The 13,957-nt window shown below is 40.0% G+C and overlaps 1 protein-coding gene across 3 annotated transcripts in view; it reads left to right on the forward strand.

Annotated features, from left to right (window-relative positions):
• Positions 1 to 13,957, forward strand: part of LOC100664503 (contactin-associated protein-like 3) — a 361,706-nt gene that overhangs the window by 276,077 nt on the left and 71,672 nt on the right. For all 3 annotated transcript variants that reach the window (XM_064291046.1, XM_064291044.1, XM_064291045.1), the window contains one exon: positions 10,816 to 11,013. In XM_064291046.1, the coding sequence (XP_064147116.1) occupies positions 10,816 to 11,013 (198 nt within the window). The remainder of the gene's footprint in view (positions 1 to 10,815; positions 11,014 to 13,957) is intronic.

Genomic DNA, 13,957 nt, shown 5'->3' on the forward strand with positions numbered 1-13,957 from the left:
TTTTCAGGCCTCTTAGCTTGTCATATAAATAATCGTTTCTCTTGTTTTTTGGGGTCTTTTTTATAAGAGGGATCACCGGAAACGTCTGAATACTCTGCCATCTTGGCCCCACCTCCTGTTTTGATTTCTTTACTTCTGCTTCCATGGGTTTTCATTGTGGGCCCAAGTAAAATGAAATACTTGACAACTTCAATCTTTTCTCCATTTGTCATGATGTGGCTTACTGGTCCAACTGAGAGAATTTTTGTTCTCTTTATGCTGAGGTGTAATCCATACTGAAGGCTGTGGCCTTTGATCTTCGTCAGTAAGTGCTTCAAGTCCTCTTCACTTTCAGTAAGCAAGGTTGTGTCATCTGCATAACGCAGGTTGTTAATATGTCTTCCTACAATCCTGAAGCCTCGTTCTTCATATAGTACAGCTTCTCAGATTATTGCTTAGTATACAGACTGAGTAGGTATGGTGAAAGGATAGAACCCTGATACACACCCTTCCTGACTCTAAACCACACATTATCCCCTTGTTCTGTTTGAACAACTGCCTCTTGATGTATGGACAGGTTCCTCATGAGTACAGTTAAGTGTTCTGGAATTCCCATTCTTCACAGTTATCCACAATTTGTTATGATCCACACAGCTGAATGCCTTTGCATAGTCAATGAAACAGAGGTAAACATCTTTCAGGTAGTCTCTGCTTTCAGCCAGGATCCATCTGACATCAGTAATGATATCCCTCATTCCACATCCTCTTCAGAATCCAGGGTGAATTTCTGGCAGTTCCCTATCAATATGCTGCTGCAGCTGCTTTTGAATTATCTTCGGGAAAATTTTACTTGTGTGTGATGTTAATGAGTTGTTCGATTATTTCCACATTTGTTGGGGTTAGCTTTCTTTGGAGTGGGCACAAATATGGATCTCTTTCAGTTGGCTGGCCAGGTAGCTGTTTTCCAAATTTCTTGGCACAGACTAGTGAGTACTTCAAGTGTTGCATTCGTTTGTTGAAACATCTCAATTGGTATTCTGTCAATTCCTGCAGCTTTGTTTTTTTCAGTGCCTTCACTCTTTTTTTTTTTTCACTGTAGCTTGTATACCCTTGGTTAGATTTATTCCTAAGTTTTTTTTGCGGTGGGGGGGGTGACTGTAATAAATGGTATTGTTTTCCTGATTTCCTTTTCATCGTTCTCTTTATTGATGTGTAGGAATCCAACTGATTTTTGTATGCTTATCTTGAATCGTGGTACTCTGCTGAATCTTTCTGTCATTTGCAGTGGTTTTCTCATGGAGCCTTTTGGGTGTTCTATGTATAGTATCATATCATCCACAAATAGGGATAGTTTAACTTCTTCATTACCAGTTTGGATGCCTTTTATTTGTTTCTTCTTACCTTATTGCTGTAGCTAGGACTTCCAGCACAATGTTAAATAGGAGTGATGATAAAGGAAATCCTTGTCTTGTTCCTGTTCTCAAGGGGAATATTTTCAGCCTCTCTTCATTAAGAATGATGTTGGCTATTTGTTTTGTATAGATACCCTTTACTATATTGAGGAATTTGTTTTCTATACCTATTTTATTGAGAGCCTTTATCAGGAATGGTTGTTAGACTTTGTCAAGTGCCTTTTCTGCATCGATTGAGATGATCGTATGATTCTTTTTTTTTTATGTGGTGGATTACATTGATATTCTAATGTCGAACCATCCCTGCCTACCTGGTATGAATCCCACTTGGTCATGGTGTATTATTTTTTTTGATATAATGTTGAATTCTATTGTCTAGAATTTTGTTGAGAATTTTTGCATCTATATTCAGGAAAGATATTGGTCTGTAATTTTCTTTTTTTGTGATGTCTTTGCCTGGTTTTGGTATCTGGTTTATGCTGGCTCCATAGAATGAATTCAGAAGTATCCCTTTTTTTTCTGTGTTCTGAAATAGTTTGAGTAGCACTGGTGTAAGCTCTTCTCTGAATGTTTGGTAGAATTCTCCAGTGAAGCCATCTGGACCAGGACTTTTTTTGTTGAGAGTTTTTTTTTTATTATTACCTTTTCATTCTCTTCTCTTATTATGCATCTGTTCAGATTTTCAACATCAGTTTGTGTTAGTTTGGGTAGGTAGAGTGTTTCTAGAAATACGTGCATTTCCTCTAGGCTTTTATATTTGTTGGGGTATATTTTTTCATACTACTGTGTTATGATCCTTTTTATTTCATTTGAGCCTGTTGTAATGTCCCCCATTTCATCTTCTTTGGTCTATTTCCATTCTCTCATGTTTTTCTCTTGTCTATTTGCCCAGTGTTTCGTTGATCCTTTCAAAGAACCAACTTTTGGTTTTGTTGATTCTTTCTGCTCTGATCTTTATTGTTTCCTTTCTTTTGATGGCTGTGGGATTCTTTTGCTGTTCTCTTTCTGTTTGTTCTAGTTGTGTAACTAATGTTTTGATTTTGTCCCTTTCTTTTTTGATGTGTGCATCTTTTGCTATAAATTGACCTCTGAGGACTGCTTTTGCTGTGTCCTAAAGGTTTTGGTACGATATGTTTTCATTCTTGCTTGATTCTAGGAATTTTTTTGTTCCATCTCTGATTTCTTCTATAACCCAGTGGTTTTTAAGCAGGGTTGTATTCAGTTTCCATTGTTTTTCCTTGCTCTTCCTCTTGTTAATTTCTACTTTGATGTTTTTGTGATCAGAGAAGATACTTTGTATTATCTCAGTGTTTTGGATTTTGCTGAAGGTTGGTTTGTGGCCTAAGATGTGATATATTTTGGTAAACATTCCCGTGTAAGTTGGAAAAGAATGTGTACTTTGCTGTTATGGGTGGAGTGTTCTATATATGTCTATGAAGTCAAGTTGGCTGATTGTGGCCTTTAGATTTTCTGTATCTTTGTTGAATTTCTTTCTAGATGTTGTGTCCTTTACCAAGAGTGTTATGTTGAAGTCTCCTACTATTGTGGAACTGTCAGTTTCTCTTTTTGGTGGTATTGGAATTTGTTTTATGTGTTTTGGAGCCCTGTCATTGGGTGCATAGATATTTATAATGGTTATGTCTTCATGGCAGATTGTCCCTTTCATCATTAGATAATGCCCTTCTTTGTCTTTTATGGTGGATTTTGTTTCAAAATCTCTTTTATCTCAGATTAGCATTGCCACTCCTAGTCTTTTTTAGAAACTGTTTGCTTGATATATTTTCTTTCCGCCCTTTGATTTTTAATAAATTAAGGCCTTTGTTTATAAGGTGTGTCTCTTGTAGACAGCATATTGATGCATCCTTTTCTTTAAATCCATTCTGTCACTCTCTGTCTCTTAATGGATGCATTTAGGCCATTTACACTCAGTGAAATTATTGATTGGTATAAGTTTATTGCTGTCATTTTGTAGGGTTTGTGTGTGTGTGTGTGTGTGTGTGTGGTGCTGACATTTTCTTTGTTCCTTTTACTCTCCTGTGCTGAGTTCATTTTGTTTGTGGATTTTGTTTTCATTTCTTTTGGTTTTGTTGATTTTGTGTTTACTGAGACTTTAGGTTTTTCTCTGTATTTTGATGAGTAGGTTTGTTAACTTTCTTTTTGGTTTCCTTGACATTTACTCTTATCTTCCTACGTTTGAATCAGTCTTTTATTACCTGGTATCACCTTGACTTCCTCTCCATTTGAACATCATTTATTCCCTCTTTTACCATTCTGATGTCCTTGTCATTTATAGATTAACCTCTCTGATTCTCTGTTGTAAATCTTTTAGTTTTGACTAATCCTTGTGGTTCATTACCTAGGTTGGTATCTAGCTGATGCAGTCTTGCATCCTAGATTCAGGCTTTCATCTGATGTTATCTATTCTCTAACCAAAGTACTCCCTTTAATAATTCTTGTTTAAGTTTGGTGCAAACTAAAAGGTATTCCTCATCATAGAGGCAACATGGAGGATGCAAAGTATTTCCTTCCAAGTGACAAGAAGAAACTTGCAAGTAAAGGCAGAATACTGAAGAGTTTTAAGAAAGCTTCTAACAACATTCAACATCCATTCAGCAGATGTCTGCTTAGGACAACTATGTGCCAAACACTAGTATACATACAGCAGAGAGACACATAAATATCTTTGTCAAGTGGCCACTTTTATGTAGAGAACCAGACCATTGACAATGTCAGTTTACCAAATATACAGTTTGTTGGAAGGTGGCCGAGGCTTTGGAGCAATGTAAGGCAGGGAAAGGGGACAGACTTTTGAAAGGTAGGTTATAATTTTAAATAGAAGGATCAGGAAAGGACTCAGTTTGAAGGTTATGTTTGAGCTAAAGACATGAAAGAGGCAAGGGAAGCCAGCCACAAGGAAACCTGGGAAAGAGTTTCAAGTAGAGTGAATAGCAAGTGCAAAGGCCCTAAGGCCATAGGTTATCTGGTGTGTTTGAGAAACTTCAGTGAAGGGGCCCAAAAGGTGAGCTTACTTCAAGTCACATAGCTAGAATGTAGCAGATTCAGGATTTATACTAGCTGTATGGCTCATGCTATATCTCTCCTGGAAGCAGGGAGACCAGAAAGCTGTAGTAATTTAGACAGTGGTGGCTTAGACCAGTGTTTTAGCAAAGGAGATGACGGAAAATGTTGGAGCTGGAACTAGTGGATTGGCTGTGGGTGGAGAGCAAGAAAGGAGTCAAAAATGACTCCAACATTTTGATCTGAGCCCTGGATGGATGCAAATATTATCCATGAAGATGGAGAATACTTAAGGAAGGAGTACATTTGAAAGGAAGATCAGGATTCCAGTTTTGGGTATGTGAAGCTTAGTCATCCAGCTAGAGACATTGTGTATCTATTGGTTATAAAAGCATGTGTAATGGTGATCTTAAATTCCATAGGGTGGTCATAACATCCTTGGCAATTGGTATTTTAAAAAATATATATTTTGAGATATATGAGTTTACAAATTAATTTAACCCAGCCAACTGGCTCCTGTTTGTTTTCACTGTCACCGATAAACTCTGTCCACAGTACCAAAGTAGCTTAAGGCATCTTCCAATTCCCAAATGCTTGTCTTTTCAGGGAATCTCTGCTTTCTTCAAACAGGTGCTATAGCAGCACCCCGAGAGGGTCCATATTTTCTGTTAGCTTCCCTAGCAATTCTGATATGCGACAGATTTAGGAACTACAGTCTGGCAACTTAATATCTTCCATTTTAGTGTTCATAGTGTGCATAGTAATTCATTTGCCGTCATGCTGTGTGGTGGACTGAAATTGCAAAGGGAAACACTAATAATAACCTATCATGTGACTTGAGCAGTTGTGATGTGCCAGACATGGGTCTAGGCACATGAATGCGTTACCTCAAGAGCATATGAGTCATGTCCATTGTCTTAGTTACCCAGACATAAATATGGTACATAAATACCATAAGTTGATGACTTTAAAGAACAGAAATTCATTTTTCCACAATTTTGGAGGCTAGAAGCCTAAATCAGAGCATCAACTCTAAGCTGGGGGAGGGGTTTCCCTTGTCTATAACTCTGGGAGTCCCTTGACAATCCTTGGCGTTCCTTGCGTTTAGACACTCCTGACATTGGTCTGTATTTCCCCTCTGTGTGTGCCTGTGTCTATTCTGCTTTTTTTTATAACTCAGAAGTGATTAGATTTAGGACCTACCCTTCCCTGTTACGACTTCATTAATATAAAAAAAGAAAATCTTATTTCCAAACAGGAGTACATACACAGATACAGGGGCCAGGACTTCAATATATATAATTTTGGGGGGAACACAATTTAATCCACACATCCACTAAGAGTCCTTCCATGTTAAATAGCAGATACCCACACTTACAAATAAGCAGAGACACCAAAGCATATTCAAACTTGGCATATCAAGTGAAAAGATTATCCTTTAAATTCATATGGGAGGAAGCCTACGTAGGACAGAAAGCTTGTGAAATAGCTGTGCAAGGCAGACTCAGTGTTGCATACTATTGAGCGATGGGGATGTCTCATTGTAACTTGTAGCATTTTTGTAAGTTGAAAATATTACAGTAAATCATGAAAACTGTTCCAAAGCTCTGATATGTGGCAGGAAGAGCAGCTCTGGTGAGAACCCTCTTAGAACTATTGATCAGGAGGAACTCATAGGTGTGCTGCCATGGAGTGTTAACTCTGGGCTTCTCCCAGGAGCTTGAGGTCAGAGCTGGGGCCAGGAGGCAGTCTAGTTGGAGCTGTCATCCTTCCCCCTCATTAAATACAAACACATAAACAGAGGACACAGGCAGAGCCCAGTGCCTCAGATCTGGATCACGGATAGGTAAGGATTGACCAGTCTCTTCTGACTCTCTCACGCCCGTTGGATATTTACGTTACCAGCCCTTGTGTGTGCACATAAATTCCCATGATTTGGTTCTCTTTCCTCCTGGAGCCTTTTCACTTAAAGTGTAGGAGAGGGCTTGGATTGGCCCTTTGAGAGCCTAACAGCTCCAGCAGTCTTTGAGAATCTTTACCTATTCAGAAAGCCCAGTGGTTCACATTGGATTGTTTAGAAATTTCCCACTAAGTATATTTAGTTGTGTGAACTCGGGCAAGTGAATTTTTCTAGAACTCTATTTCCTCATTTGTATGGTAAGAGGAAGACAGAAAAATTGATGCATTTGAATTGTGGTGTTGGTGAACAATACTGAATAAAAAAACTGCCAAAATATCCATCTCATAAGACAAATCAGTCTCAGAAGAAATATTAGACGCAAGGATGGCGAGACTTTGGCTCACTTCTTTTGGACACATCATGAGGAAATACCTATCACTAGGAAAGGACATCATGTTTGGTAGAGGGTCAGTGAAACTGAGGGAAACCCTCAATGAGATGCGTTGACACAATAGCCGAAACAATGGCCTCAGTGATACCAGTGATCATGAAGACAGTGCAGCACCGGCAGTGTTTCGTTCTTATACACATAAGGTCACACCATGAGTCATAGCCCATTTGAGGATAAGCAACAACAACAACAATGGTGAGAGGGGTGGGCTGGATAAATGACGATAGCTAACCCTAACCTGCGTTTCATAGTTTCTGAATAGTAACATAGTGGAAAAAATTCTGAAAGTCTGTCCTGGAGGTACAGTTCTCAGAGGTACAATGAAGCATATGGTGTTTTCCTGTGGGTTGAGGCCCTGCTGTTCATGGTTTTATCAGTCCGTCCTTGTTTGTCATTGCAAGCTCGTCTTCTTGACCGCTTCTTTATCAGGGATAAAACATGACAAGTTAAGTCATCTATGCATAGTGCCTTCCTTGTCTTCTCAGAACGTGTGCTTCTCTTTCCCGTCAGAAGCAATGCAGGTAGCTGGCTTCATCTCCAAAGAGATAGTGCTTAGACACAAATTGCACTTCATTTGAGGCATCTGTGAGCAAAGGAATTTTGCCTTCACTTTCCTGGAGATCAGTTTACACATCATGAGTGATGGATCCACCAGTTACAACAGCATCATATTTTCTTTGCTGAGTTCTTTTTCATATTTCTTCTTGGGGAAATAGAAATGAGCATGGATTTATGTTTACCTGAGTGTGTACAATAAAAGTTCCTTTTCCATCCATCCACCTGTTTTCTTATAAAAGATTCCTTGCATAGTTCTGAGGTATGTTATAAAGTGCAGGAAATGTTGAAAATTGCAAAGTAGATATAATTTGGCAATATAAACATCGAGTATGGATGTCCTATGATATGGTGAGTCAATTTTATTATTTATATTTTGCTTAACCAAACCAAATCATGAAATAGCTGTGTGTTCATTTGCCTGAGTGTTAGAAGGTGGACTGGGATCCACCCAGTAGTCTCCTTGCTTATATACAGACGAACAGGCTCCAGTGAGTCGGAACTAACTGGTTTTGATGTGGTCCAATTTAAGGATAGTACAAAAAATTTAAAAATGTATCCACTATTAAGATTAGTTTCCTCAGATTTAATTTGTGATCCATACTGTACTGAATAACAAGGATATACTTTTCCGTTTTGCTTATCATTTGAATTCCTTGATTGGTGTCCTCATTGATGAAAGCTAAGGTTACACGATCTCACAGGTCCCTTTCAGCTAATAGTTTTGAAATCTATGAACATAATATATTGTGGAATATTAGGGAAACGTAATGTGTTCCTGTTTGGGGTTGTTATTTATTTTATTTTTTTCAGAAGAATAGTTTTAGAGATTATTTTCAACTTTGCCTTCTCTTTACTTGAAAAAAAAATTCTATTACTATATTCTAACCGTGCAAGACCACAAGTCTATCATACTGGCCACCAATCAATATAAACTATTCAGGCAATTCGTTTTCTGTATGCCATAAACCATGAAAGTAAATGACAAAATGGCTTTATAATTGATGAACTCTCAAGTTGAATACAGTATTCCACAGGATTCCTTTTGTCTTTGTTTTGTTTGATATTAGAAACTCTAAGGACAGATTGGAGTTTCTAATATCAAATGAAACAAAGAAACTCTAAGGGCAAATTGGTGGCTGCTAACCAAAGGGTCGGCAGTTTGAATTCGCCAGATGCTCCTTGGAAACTCTATGGGGCAGTTCTACTCTGTCCTACAGGGTTGCTATGAGTCGGAATTGACTCGACGGCACTGGGGTTAAGGGCAAATTGGAGGAGGTAGTTGCAAAAAATAATGCCTGGTTCATTTAAGTAATTTTCCATGAAAATGTTGAAATCTTAACTGCTCAGTAAAAATGTGATTAAAGAAGAAAATCCATGGAATTCACTCACAGCCTCCTTTAATGAGCTGAGAGAGGGAGGTGATCTTTGAAGTCTTTTTTTCTAATTGAATATAAAACTGCTTTAGCCATGCTGACTCAGTTTGTTCTTGTTCTTACTAGCTGGTTGTATATTTTATGATGTTGCTCTCTAGGCTTTGAACCAGAGTTATTTCCAATGGCTCTTGTGGTTCTTTTCCCTGGATCTCTGGTTGTATTTGATGCCTTATGGGTATGTCAGACAAGCTGTAGTAAGTTTGAGGGAATTCAGGACTGATCAAGGAAAAGATACGACCCCATCGAGAAGTGGTGTTGCACAACAAGCTGCTTATTGGGGCCAGTGCATCGACAGCTGAATGCAGGGAGCTGTCCTCCACAACAGGAGGTCTTCCACAGCCAAGCGGCTCAGGGAGCCACCGGAAGCGGAAAACCTGTTGCCTTTGAGCCTATTCCCATTCATCGTGACCCCATGTGTTACAGAGAAGAACTGCACCTTAGGGTTTTCTTGGCTATAATCTTTACAGAAGCAGATTGCCAGACCTCTCTTCTGAGGCACTGTTGGGCAGGTTCGAACCACCAAACTTTAGGTTAGTAGCCAAGTCGAAAGGGGAAGAGGGCATGAAAACCTAGGAAAAGGCGGGGAGGGCTTACCTGGTCCTAAGCGAGGTCCTCCCATAGCAATGTGGAGCGCTCCGAAGGCAGCAGCACCTCACCAGCCTTATAACTACAGGATTTGATCTTACCTGGGACAAAGAGATGTTGGGTACAGTTTCACAGGGCATGTGAAGCTGTAAAACTCTGCTCATTTGGGCCATTCTTTAAACACTTGAATATGTACAAATTTGAGTTCGGCACCGGTGGACTTTTATCTTTTGGTTAATGGGACTGAGCTCGCTTTGAAGAAGTAAACAACTTGGGGCTGATACCTAAGTTGACTCATTTATATAACACAGGCTGGAAACAGACTCCTTACACAGGAAGAGGGGTGGGTGGGGGACTTCTCAGTGGTTTCCTTGTAATGTTGTTTTGGCCTTTCAACCTCGTTCATGTATTTAGCTATTAAAAATAATCTAAAAAAAACTCCACATGACTGTTTCCTGCCCCTCTAATTTGGCAAGTTTGTATGTAGACTGACCATTTTACAAAATACATTTTTACAGAAGGAGTTACGTGACTTAATGTTACAAATGCAGTTCAGTTAGGGCAGCTTCCAGTCAGCTTTTTACCGACTGAGTCGTGGGCCTTCTGTACTGTGCATGCATCTGTACTGTCACGGTGTTCAGAGAAGTCGAGATGTTTTTCTTGTGTTGTAAACATTATGGGGTGTCTTGATTTTTAAAAATTTCTTTCAGTCAAATATAGGTGATCAGAGTTACAGAAACACACCAGCAGAGATCCATATAGCTATAGTTACTACCAGGAATAGTTACATTAGATTCTTAAAGTATTTTAGTTTCTTTGGGGTGTTCACCACTAGATAAGTTGATGACACTGTATCAATCAATTTTTGTCAGAAATACTTATTTTCTGTTATTTTGCATGATCACATAAGCTACTTGTTCCCCCAATGTATCTTCCATGCACTTATTTGGTTGTTAAATAGAAAGATTCTCAATCAGTTAAGGAATATGTTTATTAAAAAGATAAATATACAGTAAAAGTTCTGCCTTGTTCTTACAGTAATGGAAATAAACATTTTTTTAAGAGCCGAGAACTTCTATTTATAACTTTGGATATTTTATGATAGAACTTTAAAGACTACTCACCTTAGAATGTTGGCTGTACTGTCAACCAAATATTACCAAAAATAATTACTGTAGATACATGGAAATAAAAATTTCTATAAAGAGATTCCCTAATATTAACATTTTTAAGAATCCTCCTTTGGTTGATTCCAATCTCAAAGATTATCACTTAAAAAAAAAAAAAAAGAATTCAGATTAAATATGCTTCTGATTTTTGCATTTAATTATTTCAGCCTAGTCACAGTCAACTCTACGGGGCAGTTCTACTCTGTCCTGTAGGGTCACTATGAGTCGGAATCGACTCGACAGCACTGGGTTTTGGTATTGGTTAGTCACAGTCTCCCTTCCCCGCCACCTCCTCCTTTCTTCCCACAAGACACCACCTGGACCTCAGTGCAGCATAATGGCTCCCATTTGACCAGGGTCAAAAGCTCTGATGGAGAAAGCCTGCATCCTGTGCTTTTCAACTACACGGCCAGCCTGGACCAGCTCCAGGCCATAATCAACCGTGCAGACCACTGCCAACAGGAGCTGACCTTCCATTGCAAGAATTCTAGGCTTTCATCTCCCCGAGGTAAGTAACGAGCTAGCATAGACTTTAATTCCCACAACATTATAGGCTCCGCCACAGAGTCCATGCACCTAGGTCACAGTCTGGGAGCTACAGAGATGCTTCTCCTTGCAGCAAACAGCATGGTCAGTATTTGCCGCTCTTCCCTCAAAGCCGTGAATGCTCCGAAGTCTCTTCCCAGATTATTTGGACAACTGAGCCGACCCTTAGGGTGCAGGGTTCATCCACAATGAAGTGCCCTGACACTTTCGTTTTCTCTTAGGGCAGCTTGCCAACAACATGGCTTAGTTCTCTGTTCCTGAGATTCTTAGTGTCTGAGGCTATTGTTCATTAGGGAACAGTGTTGGTATCATGGAGTCCCTGGGTGGTGCAAACGGTTAACTGGGCTGCTGACTGAAAGGGTAGAGGTTTGAGTCCACACAGAGGTGCTTCAGAGGCAGGGACAGATTACCCAATAAGCAGGGTACACATGGGCTTGCTTGTGCTTACGTAGTAATCTGTAGTACACAATTTCACCTGTTTCCACCACATCAAAATAAGTAAGCACAAGTAAGCCTGTGCGTACCTTGCTTACTGGTTAATCCACATCTGCTCAGAAGAAGGGCCTGATGACCTACTTCTGAAAAATCAGCCACTGAAAACCTCGTGGAGCACAGTTCTGTTCTGGTGTACATGCGGTAGCCCTGAGTTGGAATTGACTGGTTAGGAACCAGCTTGTTTTTTGTCGTTGGTATCATGCAATTTTGTCAGGATACCAGCCAGCTTAACTCTTTTAATATCAGTTGTCAGGGGGCCCCTGGGTAGACTCAAACCGTCAACCTTTCAGTTAGTAGCCAAGCGTGTTAATGTTAATAGTTTGCACCACTTAGGGACTCCCAGATCTGTTAGTAGTTGATTTTGTTTTGTTTTGTGTTTGGATTTACATTTCCTCCCTTTGAGATATTTTGTTGGCATCCTGAGCTTTGCTGCCTTTGTGGAGCCCCTTTGGCTTTCTGGAGGTTGGTCTGCCCATTCTCTGAAGGTTACTCAGGGATCTCAGGGAATAAGGAGGGCAGAGAGTGGTAGGTAGGGTCCTCGGAGTTCAAGTTCCAAGCCTGTCACTCAGTAACTGTGGAACTTGGGACAATTGTTTAATCTTTCTGAGTCTTCAGAGTTGAGACACTAACCTTGCCAAGACTTGATTGCACAACATATATAACGTGCATGAAGTTAAAAAAAAAAAGTGCATGAAGTAAATAGTACTTATTAGGAGCTCTCCAATTTATTGAATTTATAGTTAGAGGGCTTAGTAGTTATTGTTAGTTGACTGTTGTCAAATGGATCACTGAGCTAAAATTATATGTTCCCAGAAGAATGAGGGGGGTAATTCCAAGAGAATAAATCAGTGCTATGTGCATAAGAGCTTGACTGCAGCCAAAGGGTTGGCAGTTCGAATTCACCATCTGCTCTTGGAAATCCTGTGGGGCAGTTCTACTCTGTCCTATAGGGTTGCTCTGAGTTGGAATCGACTGGATGGCAGTGGGTTTTTTTTGCTATGGGACAACACAAGTTGGGTTTAGCCAAGGAAGACAAGGCAAAGGCAGAGTGGTTTGGGAATCAACCGCTAACCGTCAGAAAACAGTATCACCCAGTGGACTGAGGAGCAAGACTCACTCATATTAACTTTACCCGGATAGGTAAAGAATTCCCACATGCAGGGTCAGTGTTTACCTATTGATTTGTGGTTGACTACTTGATTGTCAAGGAGCCCTCGTGGTGCAGTGGTGAAGCACTCAGCTGCTAACTGAAAGGTTGGTGGTTCAAACACACCAGCCCGCTCCAAAGGAGGAAGATGTAACGGTCTGCTCCCGTAAAGATTCACAGCCTTGGAAACCCTATAGGGCAGTTCTACTCTGCTCTACAGGGTCAATAGGAGCTGCGATCCAGTCGACAGCAATGGGTTTTGGGCTTGAACTTGGTTATCATCCCTTCCATATAAATACATCAAACAACAACAGCAACAAAAGCCAGTACTGTATATAATTGGGTTTGGGGAAAACAATGAAAAGAGAAAAGAATTTTAAACTTTTCCCAGAGAAACAAAAAAAGGAGACTTCATCATCTATGCATGCTCAGGTTACAAGTATTCCTTCTGTACTGCCATTGGAGAATTTTTAATGCAGATTTAATTTTTAATTTAGACAAATTCAGTACCAGTACCAATTGCCATTGAGCCCATTGCAATGCATGAAAACGCCATGTGTGTCAGAGTAGCAGGAAACCCTGGTGGTGTAGTGGTTAAGTGCTACGGCTGCTAACCAAGAGGTCAGCAGTTTGAATCCGCCAGGTGCTCCTTGGAAACTCTATCGGGCAGTTCTACTCTGTCCTAAAGGGTCACTATGAGTCGGAATCAACTCGACGGCAGTGGGTTTGGTTTGATTGGTCAGAGTAGCACTGTGCTCCATAGAGTTTTCGGTGGCTGATTTTTCAGAATTAGATCACCAGGCCTTTCTTCCAAGGCACCTCTGGATGAACTTGAACCTCTACCCTTCCAGTTAGCAGCCAAGCGCATTAACCATTTTTGCTACTCAGGGACTCCCAAATTTAGTACAAAAAAAAAGCAAATTTAGTACAGACCTATGTATTCCCAGAAGCTCTTAATTAGGGTAGAGATGAGTTAGGCAAATAGTGTAGCCTAGGAGTCCTAAAATTGTTGCACCAATTTGTTTTGCATTATCAGTAGGCACAAATGGGTGTGTGGACACTGATGCCACTACCCTTGGGTGGAAGAGAAAAAGACAACCATAGCCTTTAGCTGGAGCCTTCATCAGAACGCTGCAGTGGGAGCACAGGTCAAGAGGACTGCAGTGTGGGGAGCAAATAGCTTAAGAATGTAAGCTATTGAGTAGATTGGATAACGTCAGTTAAAATTCACTTTTGTTTCCAGAATTTCTCACTGTTCAAGTTC

Source organism: Loxodonta africana, chromosome 9 (assembly GCF_030014295.1).
Source record: "Loxodonta africana isolate mLoxAfr1 chromosome 9, mLoxAfr1.hap2, whole genome shotgun sequence".
Lineage (NCBI taxonomy): Eukaryota > Metazoa > Chordata > Mammalia > Proboscidea > Elephantidae > Loxodonta > Loxodonta africana.